General features: G+C 37.8%; 1 protein-coding gene across 2 annotated transcripts in view; it reads right to left on the reverse strand.

Annotated features, from left to right (window-relative positions):
• Window positions 1-11404, reverse strand: part of prkcbb (protein kinase C, beta b) — a 202621-nt gene extending 191217 nt beyond the window's left edge. For both annotated transcript variants that reach the window (XM_073839551.1, XM_073839542.1), the window contains exons 1-2: window positions 11123-11404; window positions 10250-10281 (exon numbers count right to left, since the gene is read on the reverse strand). In XM_073839551.1, coding sequence (XP_073695652.1) covers window positions 10250-10281; window positions 11123-11292 — 202 coding nt within the window. In that variant the 5' untranslated portion in view covers window positions 11293-11404. The remainder of the gene's footprint in view (window positions 1-10249; window positions 10282-11122) is intronic.
• Between the last annotated feature and the right edge of the window lie 8545 nt (window positions 11405-19949).

The following is a 19949-nucleotide window of genomic DNA, read 5'->3' on the forward strand; positions in this document are numbered from 1 at the left end:
ATATCTCAAATTTGTCTTGTAAAAATGTGAAAAAATAAATAAATAATAGGTTTACATTTAAAACAGTTAACTGTTAAAAAAAAATGCTTATGTTGTTGTTCATGTCTTTTAAAAATGTAAGCTTACTATTAAAAATGAGCTGTTTTGTTTAAAAATGTGATATTAAATGTGAGTTTACAGTCAAAAATAGGAGTTTACTGTTAAAAAATGTGAATGTACTTTAAAAAATGTAAGCTCATGATGCTGTTGTTCATGTCTTTCTGGAAATGTGAGCTTACTGTTAAAATTAAAAATTAGCTATTTTGTTGTACATATGTCTTTTAAAAATATGACAGTGTGGGCTTACAGACAAAAATATGAGTTTACTGTTAAAAAAGGAGCTCATGATTTTGTTCATGAATTTTATAAATGTGAGCTTACTGTTATAAGTAATGTAAATGCAGTATAAGCCTAATAAAGTGGTTGATGTGGAAAAAAAACCTTGTTTTAATGATTTATAAATTATTTAATACAAGTAGAATATATATATTTATATATAAGCTGAAAATTTAGGAAGTTTAGTCTGTTAGCCCTTTTAAGTTATCTGTACTTAAACATTTAAGTTAATTCAATGAAGAGACCACATTTGTTCAACTCAATAAATCGAGTTGTCATTTTCCCATTACTCAAACGAACTGAGGGAATCACTTTCCTCAAATCATTTGAGTAGTCTGAACTTATTAGGGTTTACAGTGTATGTGCTTTAAATAAATAACGGAAAAATGAATAAAGAATGTATAGTGTTGTATGTTCCACGATCAAGTGTTCATGAGATGGATTGCCTGAGGAAAGAAACTGTTTCGGTGTCTGGTCGTTCTAGTGCTCAGTGCTCTGTAGCGCCGACCGGATGGTAACAGTTCAAAAAGTGAGTGTGCTGGATGTGAGGGGTCCAGAGTAATTTTGGCAGCCCTTTTTCGTACTCTGGATAAGTACAGATCTTGAAGGGTAGGGAGGGTAGTACCAATGATTCGCTCAGCAGTCCGGACTATCCGACGTAGTCTTCTGAGATCAGAATTTGTAGCTGAGCTGAACCAGACAGTAATTGAAGTGCAGAGGACGGATTCAATGATGGCAGAGTAAAACTGTTTCAGCAGTTCCTGTGGCAGGTTGAGCTTCCTCAGCTGGCGGAGGAAGTACAGCCTCTGCTGGGCCTTTTTCACAATGGAGTCTATGTGAATGTCCCACTTCAGGTCCTGAGAGATGGTGTTGCCAAGGAACCTGAATGACTCCACTGTGTTTACAGTGCTGTCCATGATGGTGAGTGGGGGGAGAGCAGGGGGGGTTTTCCTGAAGTCTATGATCATCTCCACAGTCTTGAGCGTGTTGAGCTCCAGGTTGTTATGACTGCACCAGACAGCCAGCTCTTTTACCTCCTGTCTGTAAGCAGACTCGTCACCGTCCTGAATGAGGCCGATAAGTGTGGTGTCGTCTGCAAACTTCAGGAGCTTGACAGAGGGGTCTTTGGAGGTACAGTCATTTGTATACAGGGAGAAGAGCAGTGGGGAGAGGACACAACCCTGAGGGGCGCCAGTGCTGATAGTCCGGGTGCTGGATGAGAATTTTCCCAGCCTCACTAGCTGCTGCCTGTCTGTCAGGAAGCTGTTGATCCACTGACAGACTGATGTGGGCACAGAGAGCTGAGTTAGTTTGGGCAGGAGGAGGTTTGGGATGATAGTGTTGAAGGCTGAACTGAAGTCCACAAACAGGATCCTCGCGTAAGTCCCTGATTTGTCCAGATGCTGCAGTATGAAATGTAGACTCATGTTCACTGCATCATCTACAGACCTGTTTGCACGATAAGCAAACTGCAGGGGGTCCAGTGAGGGTCTGGTGATGTCCTTCAGATAAGCCAGAACCAGTTTCTCAAACGACTTCATGACGACAGATGTTAGCGCCACAGGTCTGTAGTCGTTAAGTCCTGTTATTTTGGGTTTCTTTGGAATGGGGATGATTTCAGAACGTTTGAGAGAGGCGGGGACTTCACACAACTCCAAAGACCTATTGAAGATCTGTGAGAAAATGGGTGCCAGCTGATCTGCACAGGTTTTCAGACAGGCTGGTGTGACACCGTCAGGGCCTGGTGCCTTTCTTCTTTTGTTCTTTTTGAAGACCTTGCGTACCTCATCTTCACTGATTTGAATGGGAGTTGCAGGAGTGGGGGAGAGGGGTGATGTTGGAGGTGTAAATGGTGTCTTTTCAAACCGACAATAGAACTCGTTCAGATCGTCTGCCAGTTGCTGATTCTGCAAAGTGCTGGGGGATGATGTCTTGTAATTGGTGATGTGTTTTAGACCTTTCCACACTGATGAAGAGTCACTGGAATGAAATTGGTTCCTTATCTTTTCGGAATAATTTCTCTTTGCCACTTTGATCTCCTTTTCCAGTGTGTATTTGGCCTCTTTATACAAGACTTTGTCCCCTTTCCTGTAAGCATCATCTTTGACATGACGAAGCTGTCTGAGTTTTGCAGTGAACCATGGTTTGTCGTTGTTGTAAGTTAAGCGAGTCCTGGTAGGAATGCATAAATCCTCACAGAAACTGATATATGAAGTAACAGTCTCTGTAAGCTCGTCCAGATCAGTAGCAGCAGCTTCAAAAACACTCCAATCAGTACATTCGAAACAGGCTTGTAAAGCCCGCTCTGTTTCGTTGGTCCATCTCTTTACAGACTTTGCTACAGGTTTAGCAGATTTAAGTTTTTGCCTGTAGGTTGGTATAAGATGAACCAGGCAGTGATCAGATAAGATCATGCTCATTATGAATGGTCATGTGACATGCGTTTTTGGTTATGTAGTGTGGATGGTTTCTGAAACACAGTGAAAATGCCAGTGTAGACAAGGATCGTTTTCATGTTAAAACGCAGTTTTCAAACAAAAACACACTAGTGTAAACAGGGCTTAAGATGCTTGTCAAGTTAAGAATTTAAACTGAACTAATCAGGCGACCACGGAGGCGGAAGCGTTGCAAGCTTTTGTTTACAGTAGCAGGGTGCATGACAACTTTTGTTTTTGACGGCAACATGGCAGAGTAGGCATTCTGTGCTGTGCTTTTTTTTTAATCATTCCTGAGTACTGTGTCTCACATTTTAGATGCAATTCTGTGTGAATGGCCAGTAAGAACCTAGATTAAATATTTGCACATATAGAGTGACAGGACAAGATCGCTGAGAGGAAGATCAAATGCAACAGCGATCACAGGTCTATAAGGGGAAAAAACATAAATAAAAAATAATGATGAATAATGAAAAAAATCTAATAATCAGTCATCGAGGTAAAACATTGAATTAATTACGATTTTGATTTTAGGTCATATCATCCAGTACACAACTGAACAAAATAAAAAACTGTCCTAGTGGTTTTTCGATATTTTATTGCAAAAATCTTACATACTGTGCAACATTTTAAATATATTTAAAAAAATTAAGTCCTTATTAATTCTTATAGAGAAAAACCAGTAACAACTAAGAGTCATGAGGCCTTTAAATATTGTTAAGAACATAGAATATGTAAACTAATAAATACCAAAATACTGTTTGAATATTCTACTAGTTTATAGGTCACACATCACCCATGTATTTCAAAGCAAGTGTATAACACTGAGGTAAACTGTACTGGTCTCTACTAGACTAATGCGATTTCAGGACTAAAACAATTACGTTACACTTTTAAAACAGAGTTACTGTTTTATTCAGAAATCCATTCTGACTGAACTCAAACTTTTAAAGTGCATGTAAATGTACTTAATGACATCACACAGAGGGCAAATGGAGATTTTTCTCCTGAGGAAAAACAGTAATCTCTGATGTGCCTCCTCTAGTGTTTCTCAGTGTCTAAAATCATACTCCAATTGCAGACTTCTTTAAATTCTAAGGTCAAACATTTCAATAAGAAATCAAACAAAATCTTCCAAAACCAAAGCATATGCTATCCACACTGATTTTATAGCAACATACTCTTACTGTCTCTATTTTGTCTCTATTTTTAGAAGAAACATCTAAGTTAACATCCAAAAACAAACTCTCCTGAGCGATGCAATCTTCCTCGTGGCTGATACACACAGCTTCACTCCTCTCCACAGTAGAGCGCAGCAGTGCCTTATGTCGCCATTGATCATTTATATTTTTCCCCTCGAAATGAGGCTACTGTCTGGAACATGCCATTCCAAAGCTGCTAAAATGGAGCAAACACATCATGAATTATTCTTGCGAGAACAGGGTGATGATGTATATGAACTGATGCCATGTTCTCTGATGATCGAGGTGCTTCTATGCGTTTCATATACTACCGATCTCCCCGAACGCCTACACATACACCCCCCCCCCCCCCCCCCCATTTAAGCACAGCTTCATGGAACACTTATGCTATTTATAGAGGCTTTAAACGGCCCACACCTTCAGATGTGGTTATGTTCTGCCTTTGCACAGAACAGTGCGAGGTGTGAGACACCCCCTGCATCACAAATATATAAATGCAACCACAGTCTGCTTCCATCTCCAAGGGCATTTAGGCAGAAGGTGAGTGGTTGGAGACAGAAATCATCAGGGTGGGTTTGAAATGTGTTAGGTGTAGAAATATACCAAAGATAACTGCCATTATTAAGAACTTCTGTAAGCCTAAATGATTCTGATTGTTTCTCACATAATATCAGTTTAAGTTTTCGTTAAATGGGTATTCATTTTCCCATATAAGCAGGTAAAATGAACCAATAACAGGTGGTTATCGCAAAGAAAATTCAACTGAAAAACTTATTTCTGCTGACCATCTTGCTCACTTCTCATCATCCATGCGCTTTTTCCTCTGTCTCTGTTCCTCTCTTTCTCTTTCTCCGTTCAATCCAGATGTAGCACATTCTGCCAGCTCTTCTTCAAACTCGTAATTTTGCAATTAAGGCTGAGGAGGCAAAAGAGGCTCTCCTAAGCAGCTGGCTCACCATCAAGCTGACAGCAAGAGGAAATCCTCTTTTATTATTTACTCACTGTTTTCCACACACTGATGATTAAGGAAGAACCAGATCACAGCTGTGCTGGTATTCCATAAGGAAAAAGAAAACCTTCTTCAGATTCTCATTTTCTCCTTTGAAAGCACGCAAAACTTGCCAGCTTGTTACTTGTGTCTCTTTGCTGCCTAAAGGCTGATGGATTCACTGTTACATTGAAAAGGTCTTGAAGGGAAAAGAATTTGCTGTGTTTTCTAGACACTACAATCCCAAGTTCATAAGTTAGTAATGAATATAATTATGAATAGGCTATAATATTATTTCCTTTGAAGTACGCAATAACATTTTTCATGGGCAAAATCCTATGATTTCCACACACAGGTTTTAAAATCTCAGTTTCAAGTCAGTATGATCCAGGAACTGATAGTCAGTGTTGGGAATAACATATTACAAGCAACTTGAATTCAGATTACTTTTTTCAGTTAACTACCAAAGTAATGCAATGGTGTTAAATTTACAAGAAAATATCTGAGTTACTTTTTCAAATAAGTTATTTTGCTTTCCTTTTTATTCACTGAGATATCTCATGTCCCTATTTTGAGAAAAAATGGGAGTGAGGTGTAAAGGCAGAGGCACTTCCTTCACCCTGGGGCTTACTAATTTCACTTTTGTTGTAAAAAAGGTGTTTAAAATTGCCAAAAATATTTCGTTATGAAGAAACAAATAAGCAAGCCCAGTCCAGGTGACAAAAAGTAACGCAAAAGTAATGTAATGCATTACTTTCCATAAAGTGTACCTAAGTTACTTTTTTATGGAGTAACACAATATCATAAGGCATTACTTTCAAAAGCTTTTAAAACAGTCCTGAGCCACTGCATACTTCAGCATGCCACAGGTTACTCCAGTGAGGACTGATCTGTAAGTAGTATAATGAACTAGATTCTTGGTCACTTTTTGTGCAATCTTCCTCTGATGTGAACGATTATGACTAAGTAGACCTATCCTGGATGCGCACACTCTGGGACAGTGAGGGCATGGAAAGGATGCGGTCGGTGGAGCAGTTGTGGGATATTTCCTGCGTTGCCTAGCAGCCATGGCTGTCTCTCGCCGACAGTTTTCAAATTTTCTATAGGCCAGTTTGGTTACTACATGCCAACTGGCTCTGTCCTTTGCTCTAGATTCCAGCTCTGTCACAGGGAAGTCAACATATTTCAGACTATTTCTAATACAGTCTTTGTAACAATTTTTTTTTTGGACGTCCACGACTCCTGTAACCCTGAGACAAAGTTCCATAAAAAAATCTGCCGAGGGATGCGAGAACTGTCCATTCTTATAACATGTCCATGGGCCTTCATAATCATAGCCTCAATGGTTTTATTATTGGTTTTAAAATTAACTTAAATTGATTCTGCCAATAATTTCCCATCCTGTGTTCTGCATAAACCATTTTTGTTTATCCTCCCTGCAAATGAACCTGTATTTAATGTAGTGTGGGTTGTATTTATTTATTTACTTTTTACTTTGCATAGTTTTGTTCATGATTTTGAGGATGTGCGCACATCACGATTACACTGTGAAAAAATTTTTATGAAGGTTTTTTTTTTGCGCTTTTATTTTATAAAGGCAAAATTCACTTTCAGAACAAAAATTTACAGAAAATTTACTCATCCCCTTGTCATCCAAGATGTTCATTTCTTTCTTTCTCCAGTCGCAAAGAAATTTTGTTTTTTTGAGGAAAACATTTCAGGATTTCTCTCCATATAGTGGACTTCAATGGTGCTCCTGAGTTTGAACTTCCAAAATGCAATTTAAATGCAGCTTCAAATGGCTCTAAACAATCCCAGCCGAGTAAGAAGGGTCTTATCTAGTCTAAACAATTGGCTATTTTCTAAAAAAAAATTACAATTTATATACATTTTAACCTCAAATGCTCTTCTTGTCTAGCTCTGCGTGAACTCTGTGTATTCTGGTTCAAGATAGCTGGGGTATCTCATTTTCGCTTCCAACTTTAAAATCGTCCTACAATGCTGCAGAAGAACCGACCCAGTGTTTAAAAAGTAAACGTGCAAAGTTGATCAAACGCCCTTTACAAAAAAATTTAAAACAGCAACGTAGGATGAAGTTGGAGAAGAAAATGAGTTGGGAGTTTTTCAACATACCCTAACTGTCTTGAACCTGAATACACAGAGTTCACGCAGAGCTAGACAAGACAAGCATTTGAGGTTATATAAATTGTATTTTTTTTTTTTTTTAGAAAATAATCGTTTTGCTAGATAATACTCCTCTTCTTCAGATTGGGATCGTTTAGAGCCCTTTAAAGCTGCAAATAAACTGCATTTTGGAAGTTCTAACTCGAGGGCACCATAGAAGTCCACTATATGGAGAGAAACCCTAAAATGTTTTTCTCAAAAAACATCATCTCTTCACAACTGAAGAAAGAAAGACATGAACATCATGGATGACAAGGGGTGAATAAATTATCTGTAAATTTTGTTCTGAAAGTGAACTTCTTCTTTAACGTTTCTTTATAGAGTTTGATATGCTGAATATGAAAACCACATTACTTTTTGTGTCATTTACAGTGCTCATGAAACTAAAAAAAAAATGTTGACAACTTATACAAGCTAATCTGGTATTACTCATGCATTAAAATTACATGGGACATGCATAATACTGAGCCAACAACAGTTTAACATAAAAAGTTGCCAAAAGTGAGTCATCTAAAACTTTAGAAGTGTACGTTGGATGATTTTTGTCTTTTACGACTAGTCCCAGAATGTTCCAGAAGGCATTAGAATATTACAGAATGTCACAGAAACATCTAGAATGTATATATCTGTACTAAACTAATGTTTCATTTTTAATGAATTTTCTAAAGTTCTTTTTCTAAGGTTTTTTCTAAAGTTTATTATTTAATTATTAATTATTTGACTCATTAATAAATGTTCATTTGTTGAACTTTTTCAATCTATTTTGGGTTCATTTTACGCAATAAACACAGCAATTTTTAAGCAATAGTTAAGTTAAATAAATCTACCAGGAAGGTTAAACATTTAACCCAACCTCTTGGTCAAAACTACCCAGTCGCCAAATTTTACCCAGCACTTCTAACCCAGCATTTTAGTGTATGTAACAATAAATAGTACAATAATAATTAGCACCACAGAATTACAGAAGAACTATTAAAGAGAAACAAATTTGTAACATAGTGTTATTGAAAGGCCTTTAATGTCTACAAAAAGAGTCCTCCCTTTCATAAATGAATATACCTTTTTTACCATAACTTTACACAACAGTTATCAGTGTAACCGTTTACTTTACACAACGGTGTCATTTCATTAATTGTATATTAAGAGAGCCACTGCTGTAAAGGCTCATTCTGTGAACAAAACTAGACTTATTTGGGGTATTTTCAGACCTCTAGTCTATTTCATTTGCTTTGTTCCAAAACAAGGATTTAAGTTACAATGTTGCATTTTCACCTTGATTCGATTCGATTCTCTTTTACAACAGAACATTTTAAAGTCTACAAAATATGTGTCTCAGGTCTTATGTAGGTAACACTCTTCAATTATGAATTATGATACAGCTTGGTCTGTTATTGGGTTGCTTTCTCAACACAAATGAACAGCGGTCTCTGACCATTCTGGTTCAGATCTAAGTGCAATTGCCAGGTTCACATATGCCAACAACCAAGGGAGATCTAAGGAAGAAAACATCAGGCATCAGGTTCAGAAACAAACAAGCCAAATGTAAAAGCTCCCTTATAGGAACAGTTCACCCTGTACTCAACCCTACTCAACATTTTTCACCCTTAAAACAGGTAATAATCCAGAGAAAAATTCCAGGCTGCTCTCTTCTATTCAACTAAAGTGGATGTGACTGTCAAGATTAAGAAAAAGACAAAAATACCATAAACATTTAGTGCAATATTCTTTAAATTATTAAACACTCCTTTGGTGGTTTCACGATACACACCAAAAGGAGGAAAAGAAACTGCACAAACTACATTAATAATGAACAAGACATATAGTTCTTACACTGTTCTAACAGAGCTTCACTCTTCTAGGCACAATCTACAGGAGGCACAAACAGCTTTGCTCTCCAGCAGAGACCCTCAGGTTTTAGCATGTCTGAGCATGACCTTGCAGAAGAATTCCCTTTCTCCCTCAGCGCCTGTGGGGTCCGGTATTCCAGATACAGTCAGAGCTGCTCACGCAAATCAATGGAGGCTTTCAACAGGTTTAGAGAAGATGGGAATAGATTTGAGAGGATGACTGAAAGAAAAATAGCAAGGAACAGAGGGAAAGAGGAGAAAGATCGAGCAGTAGGTAAAGTCATCATACACTCATGTGTGCACCTGTAATTAGAGCTAGTCCTGAAGCCTGCGGTGGAAAAATGGAGAAGCGCAGCACCGCAGAGGGTGCCATTGACCTGTCGTGACCGGTAATTGCAGTCGCCTTAAAGAACAACCAGTGCCTTTAATGCATAAGAAGGGGGGCAGGAATTAAAATCGCTTTACCAGGGTAATTTAGACTCATACAGTGAAGAAAACAGCCATCCACAGGTCTTCAGGTACAAACTGCAATGCTACAAAACGTGAAAAAACTTCACATTTCCAGGCCTGTGCAAAAGTTGGAAAAACGCTAACCGGATGCCTTTTTGCATTTTCAACATGATTTCATTCTTGTTCATACTCGAACATGAAAGTGTCTTTCAGAATGAGAAATGAGAGGCATGAACATTTGCAGTGAGGACATCAGATGCTTCAAATCTGAACAATTAAGCAGGTAGAATTAGACTTGTGTTGTTAAAATGATTTGAAAACCTAATTTAAATTAGATATGTAGAAATCAGAGATTACCTAATAAGAATATCTCCAGGATCATCAGTTTATGAAACGTCCTGTTAATTAGTTTCCATTTTTACTATCAAGATGCTTTGTGTAACACCGTAATATCTACTCTATAAAAATGAAATATACTTGAGGCACCATTTTGAGATTCCCAAGATCATCACACTGGTGAAAACCTCTTGAAAACCTCAATACACCCTTTCAAAATGGACCTTAGAAGTTCATGTAGGACTCTGAACACAGTCAACACATCCTCCAGTAACACCATCACAAGTGAAAAGCTTTAAGAAATGTCAAATATATAATACTGAAGGTCCTTGAAAAAGGATTTACGATTGCTGCAAGACATTTCCAAAAAACCACCACAAGCACTTTACACTTTCACAGATTTTTCAAAAAATTTAACAACAAAATTCCTACCTTGACACTGAAATCCTTGTTTCCCAAAACCCCTGAAAGATAAAAGAAAGAGTTTATTGAAAAAAATAATACACTAAATCACTTTGTGGTTTGACTGTTGTATCATGTAGTATGACTCATTTCTGTATTGTCTTGCAACTAAGTCATTTTTCATTCACATTTTTGCATTTTCATTTTACTTTACATCCTTTACTTTGAGAAATCAATAAAACCGTCGCTCAAAACCAAGTGAGCTCCTACCAAAACAGTATTTTGGCTATTCTAGGCTTGTTCTGAGTCAGCTGAGCCTACAAATGATACCCATAAATAAGTGTGGTCTAGATAGACAGCACAACAGGTCTTAAGAAACAGTGTACAGTGTTACACCTGAGCCACAACAGTAACAGGTCCCCCTCTATGGAAAGCCATTTTAACATTTACTCCTTAATTTAACTAGATTCTCTTTTTGTTACAATACCTATTATGTGCTTGTTATTCATTTAATTAGACAACAGTGTCTTTCCATTTGCAATTTTACTAGAAATATTTTTCATTTAACTAAAAAGACATTTAAGTGAATGGCAAATGAGCAGTTCTGGCAAGTCATTATGTATAAGAATACATTTTAAGACCTCATATTTAGATGCTAGCATCTCTCTATTAGTAAAAAAATAAAACGGAACAGTTACTAGCAACTAAAAAAATGAGTACTACCAGTATTTACTAAATACAAATGTATTTTAATAAACAGTGTACGTTTGAAATAACATTAGTCACTACTGGATTATTTGGCAATTACACAAATTAGAACTAGCAACACCATACTACTACTTTAATAAATAAACGTTAAAGCAGCTTGCCATACACTTTAGTAGGGAGCGCACAAACTCTTACCAAATAAAGTCCGTGCAGTGGCTGCAGAAAGTAGGCTGCTTGAAGAAGCGAGCGATAAACTTGTGGTTCTTAACTTCGTGAACGTTCTTCTGTCTCAGGGCACCTTGTCGGGCAAAGCCCCTCATGGGTGCGCTCCTCTCCTCTCCATCGCTGTTCGACTGCTCTGCCATTCTCAACGCGGGGAAAGTTTGTGCGAGCCTGTACACTGGAGTGAGTTGTGCGGAGTGCGTACATGTAATGCAAAGCTTCAGACTGCGATGAACTCTCAGGCGCGATGCTTTGCGTCCCTCTCCGCCCAAGTGCCCTCCTTACGCACCGGTACGCACACACACTCTGACGCGCTGGTACAAGACTCCTCCCACCCTCCCACTCATTTACCTTTGGCAAGCGGAGCTGATTGATAGAGATTCTGTCAAACCTCTCTCACATTTACATGAAAGAGCTCAACGGCATAATGAGAAGGAGACAATGGGAAACATTTACGAGTAGATAATGAAAAGCGAGGCTCATGAAAATTTATAGTGCAAGGAAAGTGTCCATCATATGACTAGGCGCTGCCTTGTTGATACTGTATAAGTAGAACACCTACTCGAAGTGAGAAGACTTAAAGGTGCACTCAGTGTTTTCTTTTTCTGTAAGTACTTTAAAGAAATAGCTGTTCAGAGAAATATTATTAGAATCATTTACAGCCCTAAGAGTTTAAAGACTAATCTGTAGTCATCTTGAAAAGGCGATTTATTCTACATGGAGCGGGTCGCCCCCTCATGGGCACTAACATGTTGACATCACATGACCAGCTGTACAAAACGAATATTTCTCCAAAATGAATGAAATGTCTGTAATGTGTCAAATATGAGACTGTGAGGAACAAAAAAAGAAAGAGGAACAAAACTAATTGATGTCAGTTCACAACCACTGGTTAATGTGAGATGATTGAGCTAGTTAAAAATAAAACTTACCATTGCACCTTCAACATTTAATTAATTTGAGCATTGCATATTCATACCCAAAGACTGATTAGACTACATCAAGATAATTAGGAAATCACACCTAAATTGAATTAGTGTGCATGTATTTAATTACATATATAATTTGATAAAACGTGATCAAATAAGGAAGGACCACTATAGACAGGCGTTTCAATATTTTGGTTCAACCGAATCCTGAATATGCAGTTAAATATGACTATATGCATGAAAATGCTTCTAAAAGCACAGATAAATCATTGTCAAGTTAAGAAACACATTAATGATAATACTGTTCCAACTGTACCAAAGCATTTTCTTAAGAGGTTTTAATGCAAGTTGCAGGTTCTCTGATCTCCCCAAAGCCTGAAGCTTTGGGAGTCAAGTTATTTCAGTGGCTGCTCACATAAATTGACGTTGAAGTTTTGTTACATAAATTTTAGTGTTGTGTCCCAGCTGACTCTTCAGTAGAGTTGTTTCATTCCTGGTCTGTGACGCACTAACAAGTAGGAGGCAAGGACAACCAGCGGCTGAGAGTACAATGGCACCATGCACTTACCAAGAGAGACTGAGTAACCCTCAGCAGGGAGCTTGAACTTCTTGTGCTGATGTTGTCATATGCCTGTTGATCATATTGTGTGATTCATGCTTATTGCTGAACTGCTACATCAGGGATGCCACAATCGATTACGAATCGAGTATTATGAATTTGTAAACACTAATCCTATAGATATGTATAGATAGATGCCCTATTAGAGGCTGTAAGCCATCCACCATATTGGAATGTCAAAGCTGGTCCGTAAACATTCAAGAGCAAGTTGTGCATCTGCACTGCAACTGTAGTTATGTATGAATGTCTATATCTTCAGTACAGTTCAGAAGATGCATTTGCTAAACTAACATAAAACAACAAGATGAAGCTGTTGACTAATTTGGCATTTAAGGTACTTTAGTTTTAAAACCTGTAATATTGAGTTAATACATATTAGGGTTGCATGATTAATCGAAATTAAACTGCAATCGTGATTAGGCAAAAGCTGTGATTTTTTAGCGCAGCTTGTCAGCGAAGCACAGTTCTGTGACCAGTAGTAAATACTGCTCCATCCGAAGGCCAGAGGGCGTTCTCATGCTGAAACTTCAAGTATGCCCCATAGAAGAAAGGTAATGCACATCGTTCCAGGAAATCCTGGATATTTGGACGTAGACGTCACAGTTATGTCACTTGCAGCTGTGTGCACATAGTGGTTGCAGAAAAACACTGGAGGTAAACCGGTAAAATCCATGGAATAAGACAAAACAAAAAAAATTTTTTTAACTTTTTGATGTCAAAATCGAAATGCAAATAATTTTTAGAGAATATTGTCATCAGACACCATTTGAAGTTAAACGCAGACATTTAAACAGACATACTGTGGATGAAAACTGTTATGATTACTCTACTTTTAAATGCTTATTTTTGATTTAAACAATAGGTCTACATAACATTCACATATGCAGTTCATAGGGGACATATTGTATTAGCCCTACAGTTACAGCATGACGTATGATTTAAACCTATCACCAGGGACTAAACTTAACACTCGCCAAGCACCAAATGCGTGTAAAAATCAGCATTGACGAGTATATGTAATTGTGTCAGTAGCCAGTTGGCTGGTAAAACTTTAACGAAATATAACAATGCAATGTAGTGAAAATGAAATCCAGTTTTTAAAGAGATTCTGTGTTTCTGACATAAGCAAATAAGACCATCGTGATTAGCTGTTCTGTCAGCGACAAGAGTGAATCAACGATACAAATGGGCTGATAAGGTCAGAGCAGTGATGGCCAGCCTGTCTCTAGACACGGTTCTAATAACTTTTACCTGAGAAGACATTGCTGCGTTATAATTAACTTACTCCCTTTTTATTTTTTATAACCCGAGAATCTAAACAGTGCAAAGAAGTTCGGCTGAAAGCTTTTGCTGAGTCGCTTCAGACAGCGCACAAGTAACGTTTCAATGGGCGAAAACACACTATTATGTCAAAATGCATGGTTTTGGTGAGTTACCTCGTAAACAAAGTCTTAAATGAGTTATAAAGTAAAAATGTGTCAGATCCACGTCATGCGCATCAGGTTTTAAAGAGACCACGCTACTTTTAAAGTGAAACCTGCTGAAGTCTGTCACTGATGTAAATCAAAGAACAATTTGATATTTTAGAGCCTAAAAATAAGAAATAATAGTTTTCAATTATACTGTAATGCTGAATGGCTATAATTAATAGGAAAAATTGAGGGGAAATGCATTTAATAGAGACACCAGTAGCATGACAAATTAAAAACATTGTAAATATGTTTAGACATTGAAGTAGTAAAAACTGCCTGTTTTTTCAAAACGAGTTTCATGGCCGGTCAAAAAAAAAATATATTGTCAACGGCCATTGGCAGGTGTGGTAAAAAGTTTTAGGCCCTGCCTATTACTATTAATGTTTCATAACATTTATTTATTTTATCTTGCAATTTGGCTTTTTTTTTCACAAATGCAAGTTTATATCTCCTAATTTGGATTTACCTCAAAAATAGTGAGTTTGTCAATTCTGAGGGGGAAAAAAGCCAGAAGTGTGGCATATAAACTCCTTTTCTGAGCCAAGGGGAAAAGTGAGAATGATGAGTTGTTTTTCCTTATTAAAATTGTGAGATATAATCTCGGAATTTTAAGAATAAAGACAGCATTTTAAAATATACAATCAAATTTACCTTTCTCAATTATTTTATTCTATGGCTCCATAGACTACCACTTGAAAACCGACATTTTCTGCCACCAGAATCCCTGTTGCGTATCCGTAAAACTATCCTACTATCTAACGTCAATTTCTTTGAATAATAGTGCTTATCGCTGGGTAGTCTCGCGTAGCCAGACCTTCAGACTGACGGCTGAAGGTCTGGAATTCATGGCAGCTTTCATTGGCCAAGTCCCACCCATAAGACCGTTTGATCGACATGTCAAACAACCAATCACAGTTCGTTTCGTTCAGCGTCACGTTTCGGTGCGTGGAAATGCCCCCACAACAACAGACTGGCGTGCAACAAGTCAGTCATTGAAATAACCTGCATTAAAAGATAACGAAGAAGAGGGAGAACAAGCAGTAAGTCAGTAATTTGTTCGCGAACGTCGCAAATGTGTATAACAACAATGGCGTCTGCATAAGCACCTTTTAGCAAAACACAGAGTAAATCAGTCTGCGCTTTGTTTCCCGGCGGACCGAAAATAAACGCGACACTCGCGTCTCCCGGAAATCCGGTCAAATTCAACTAATCAGATGACGACTTCGACATTCCTGAAGTATTTCCAGTTAAGTGTACCATATGCATCAGACGTTTAGCCAACGTTCCGTGGGCGTGACGTCTGAGGCTGAGACTAATCGCTGGGTGACAAGCTCTTGTAATAAGTGGAGAACATTTTGAAAATGTCATCTAATCAACATAATCTATAATCTTTTTAAACTAACTATTTTGTACTGTATCAATGTAATTCTCTAGCTGTAAAGGCTTTCTCTCCCAGGTTTTCTGCAACCAAGATGTGTGCGCATCCCGAATGTTTACAAACCTATAATTGGTCTATAGAGGTAGATTGACTAATAAACACACAACTATGACAATATATGGTTAATCTGAGTTCTTATTATTATAATTTTTATTATAATAAAGTATATTTAGAATTCAATGCTAATCGGCATAGCCTATATCACTGCTAAGAATACTATGAAATAATATTTACCTTAGGGCTGGACAATATATCGAACGATATTGTGAGGCGCGTTTAGTCAATGAAAATGAAAAGATGTAGTTTTATAAAATATTTCAAATTCATATTGATTCATATTGAGTGCATTATTTAATTATTATACCATCAATAATACTACAATTTATTATACTAGTAATTTTATAATAAATCAAAAAGCAAGACGTCTTGAAAAATATATAGGGATTTTAAAAGTCAGCTTCACAATAAATAATCCTCTGCTGCCATCTATTGGTTATATGGGTAATTCCATAAATAGACGTTGTTTTCCGTGAAAAGCCTTTTTTTTCCGATGCCGTTTTTATGAATAAAAAGTGAGTCCCTGAAGTACATTTTATTTTACAGCTGTAGAGTTAGAAAATAAAAAAGGCTTTAAAATATTGTAAGATTTTAAAAATGTGTTCATGACTATGAAGGCAAGTTATTGATTATCTAGAATACGATTAAGATGTCCTTGAAGAGAAGTATCGCTAGCTAGTTAACGTTAGCTTAAACACGTTATGATAGTGTTTAGCTGTCAGCATTTAAATGTACAACTATGCAGATACAGAGAGTACGGGATTGCCAGGCTCCGCATTTAAATTATATGTTGTTAAATAATATGAATCTGAATGTTCATGCCGCTAACATTGTTTATAATGTTGCGATTATAATTTTTCTCAGTTTCTGATAAGAACGAGGCAGTAGATGAGTCTCAGTAGTGTCCACCTAATATATAGCACATAGAATATGAGCTTCAGCGGAAGTTTACCAGCTGGCTTATCTTTATGCGGAAGTTCTAAAGAACGCTCCGTGCATAAGGTCAATTAATACACAGAGACGTAAATCTCTGACAAGCTACGCCATATCGAGCTTAATATCGAATGCGATATTGAGCGAGATACTACTAACGAAACTACTTAAGTCTGTATAAAGGAAAGACAAAATAAATCACAACAAGAACAATCTGTATTTTTCTTGTAATCAAGAACATCTCTTTTGACAAAATTACCTAATTAATGCCGAATGATGTTTGACAGTGAACGCATCTCCACCGCATATAATCGCTGGTGTCAGTCGTCAATATTAAACATGCGGGTCAGGAAGCGGGTCGGGTACAAAATTTTCTTTCTTTTTTTTTTTTTTTTTTTTTGCGGTCCGACTTGCGGGCGGGTTAGTTGAAAAGGTCGGTCGGGTTCGGGTTGTTTATACATTGACCCGCGCATCACTGGTAAACAGAGCAAATAAGTTTATCTTATTTGCTCTGTTTACATTTAATCAACACATTTCATTAAGATTTTCTGCAAAATGCAATAGCTTACACCATTTATAAATGTTGTAATTGAGATTTTCTCACTTCTGGCTAGCTGCTGTTCTTCCATCAGTTTGTCCTTCTGTGACGGCGCTGATGTTGACGGCGCCACAGCATCTTCCGCCGCATTTCCCGCCGCATCTTCCACCGCGTCTTCGGGCGTGTCTCCGGGCCTGGCTCGGCCTCTGGCTCTGCTGACTCGAGCAGGTTCACAGATGTCGGACGGCTGCCCGACAGAAACTTCTGTAAAGCCCCCCGCTGTCTCTTCTTTTGTTCCTCTTCATTTTTTTTCTTTTTACGTTTTGCCGCACCCTAAAGCATCTTGAATGTTAGCCTACTCAAAAAAAACACCTGCCTGCTAGCTTTATTGTCCCACCTCTCATCGCCACTGACGTCCCCTCGGACTTAACTGGCTGGCGCCTCTATATATACAGTCATGGGCTGGTGTTAAAGGTTGTATCAGCGATTTCTAGCCTAAAACATGAAGTGTCAATTTCAGCTGACCTTTCTTCACGATTCGCTCGCTGCCTGCCCCATAAATTGTCTGTGAAAAAAACGCATCTCTCTGGTCAGCCTAGGGTCCGAGATATGCCAAAAAAACAATCGGCACTACCAACCTTCCCACAGATAAACAAACAGTGTTCCAACCAATCAGCGTCAGGGGTTTGGTGTTGTGGACTTTCCTACTGGTGCTGTGATGTGAGGAGCGGAGCGAAAGTCACAACACCAAACCCCTGACGCTGATTGGTTGGAACACTTATCTGTGGAAAGGTTGGTAGTGGCGATTGGTTTTTTTGGCATTCTCGGACCCTAGGCTGACCAGAGAGACGCGGTTTTTACAACCTACAACTTTAATGTAACGTAATGTAACAGTCTATGGTTAAGATAAACATCGTCACTATTTTTAGTTAATTAATAAATATTGAAATAAATTGTAGATAGGACTTTGTACATTTATTTTATTTCTATTTTTTATTTATTTATTAAATTTTTTTATTTTTGTCCCTCTGTCTGGGCCCATCCCGCCAATCGGGCCCTAGGCACGTGCCTATTTGCCTTTTTTAATCCAGCTCTGCTTACTTGCAGTTAAGTTTAATGACTGTAGTCGAAAACTATCAGAAAGCTTGCTAACATATTAGCCCCAGTGTTATGCTTTGTTTTATTTTTCCTGTATCCGATTCGGAGAATTTCACTTGTGGGGTGGAGAAGGCGGCAGCGTTGTGATTTAGCGCTACGTTATTCCGCCCGCTCGGAGACATTGATGCACGGAAGGAGGTTATATCTGCGGGTTGGGTAATAAAAAAATGCATTCTAATTACTTGTGGGTGGGGTCGCGGGTGGATGAGATAAATCAATAATGATGCAAACATTAACTACATTTTCTAAAATCTGAACCTGGGTTATGTGGTGAGGTGGCGCCAGCTTCCTTTTAAATATATTTGATGATTGCCCCTGATGCGCCCACACCGTCTCTCCGTCACCCCATACTGCGAGTTTGTAACTATGGTCACGTCCAGATGTAAACGTTATTTTTTTCAGCTTGGATTTGGCTTAAAAGCACGAGTGATTAAGCCTATATAAGTGTGCAGCGATGTGCAGATCAGCTGTTAAAATGAAATATCCATTCATCATATCAGCATGCAAAACTAAGAATTAGAATAATTGTAATAGGAAGATCGTGTGCGGTTTGCTAAATCAGGAAAAAATATGGTGCGGCGGGTGGCGGTTGGATTACACTATTGCCTGATTTTGCTTTATTTCTTCATCTAAAGTAAGATTTTGCTCTCTTTTGTCATCAAAAGTAGTCTGAAACAAGTCACAACTGAGCCGCTGTGCATCTCCATTTAAACAGCGTTGTTTCGTTTAAGAATGAACTTACGTTTTTAAACGAATCTTGTGAAATGATTCAATTTTCCATTCATAAAGTCACTCGCTTTATTCAGGAATGAATCAGCTGTTCGAACGAATCAAATGAATGATATGATTCAGTAATTAAATCAGTGTCTTGCCGCCATCTGCTGGCAGGTCCTCTCAGTTCTATAAATCATTTATGATTCAGTAATTAAATCAGTGTCTTGCCGCCATCTGCTGGTAGGTCCTCTCAGTTATATAAATCATTTAAAATTTCTGTATTCAAATTGTATATTTAAAACATTAATCTCAACATTAATCTCAGCTCTAAAACTTTTATGTAAATGATTGACAGTTTTTTATATTATCTGTTATATATATATAATACTTGGTCAGTTTGATTTGTTTGGTTAACTTATTATTAGTGTGACATTTTAGCATGCAAATAAAGGGAAGAACTTCAAGATATCAGCCCTAAAAATCGGCCAAAAAAATCGGCAGCACATATCGGCCATCGGCTGACCCTGACCTCTAAACATCGGCATCGACATCGGCTATAGAAAAACCCATATCGGTCGATCTCTAACCAACACATTCTTGCCTGTGAAAGTTTATTTTTAATTGTGAATATTTACTTAGCCGTTTTTTACAACTAGATGCTGTGCAATGTTGTTGCATCTTGAAACTCACTGATTTTATTGAGAGTGACAAATTATAGATTATTCCAATACGGCGGTCACGTCAACAAATCTGGAGCGGTCCAATGTTGCATCTACCTTTACATATCTATGGTTTATCGGCCTTATTTTTTAACTCAGAAGCTGTTTTCTGTGAATGTGCGAGAGTTCCGGTTCATTAGCCACTGTAGGGAAATAATGAGAAGAATAACAAAGTGCAGTAAACGGTAAAACTGTTTGCATTACAAACCAGTGTGCTCATAAT

Source organism: Garra rufa, chromosome 1, assembly GCF_049309525.1.
Source record: "Garra rufa chromosome 1, GarRuf1.0, whole genome shotgun sequence".
Lineage (NCBI taxonomy): Eukaryota > Metazoa > Chordata > Actinopteri > Cypriniformes > Cyprinidae > Garra > Garra rufa.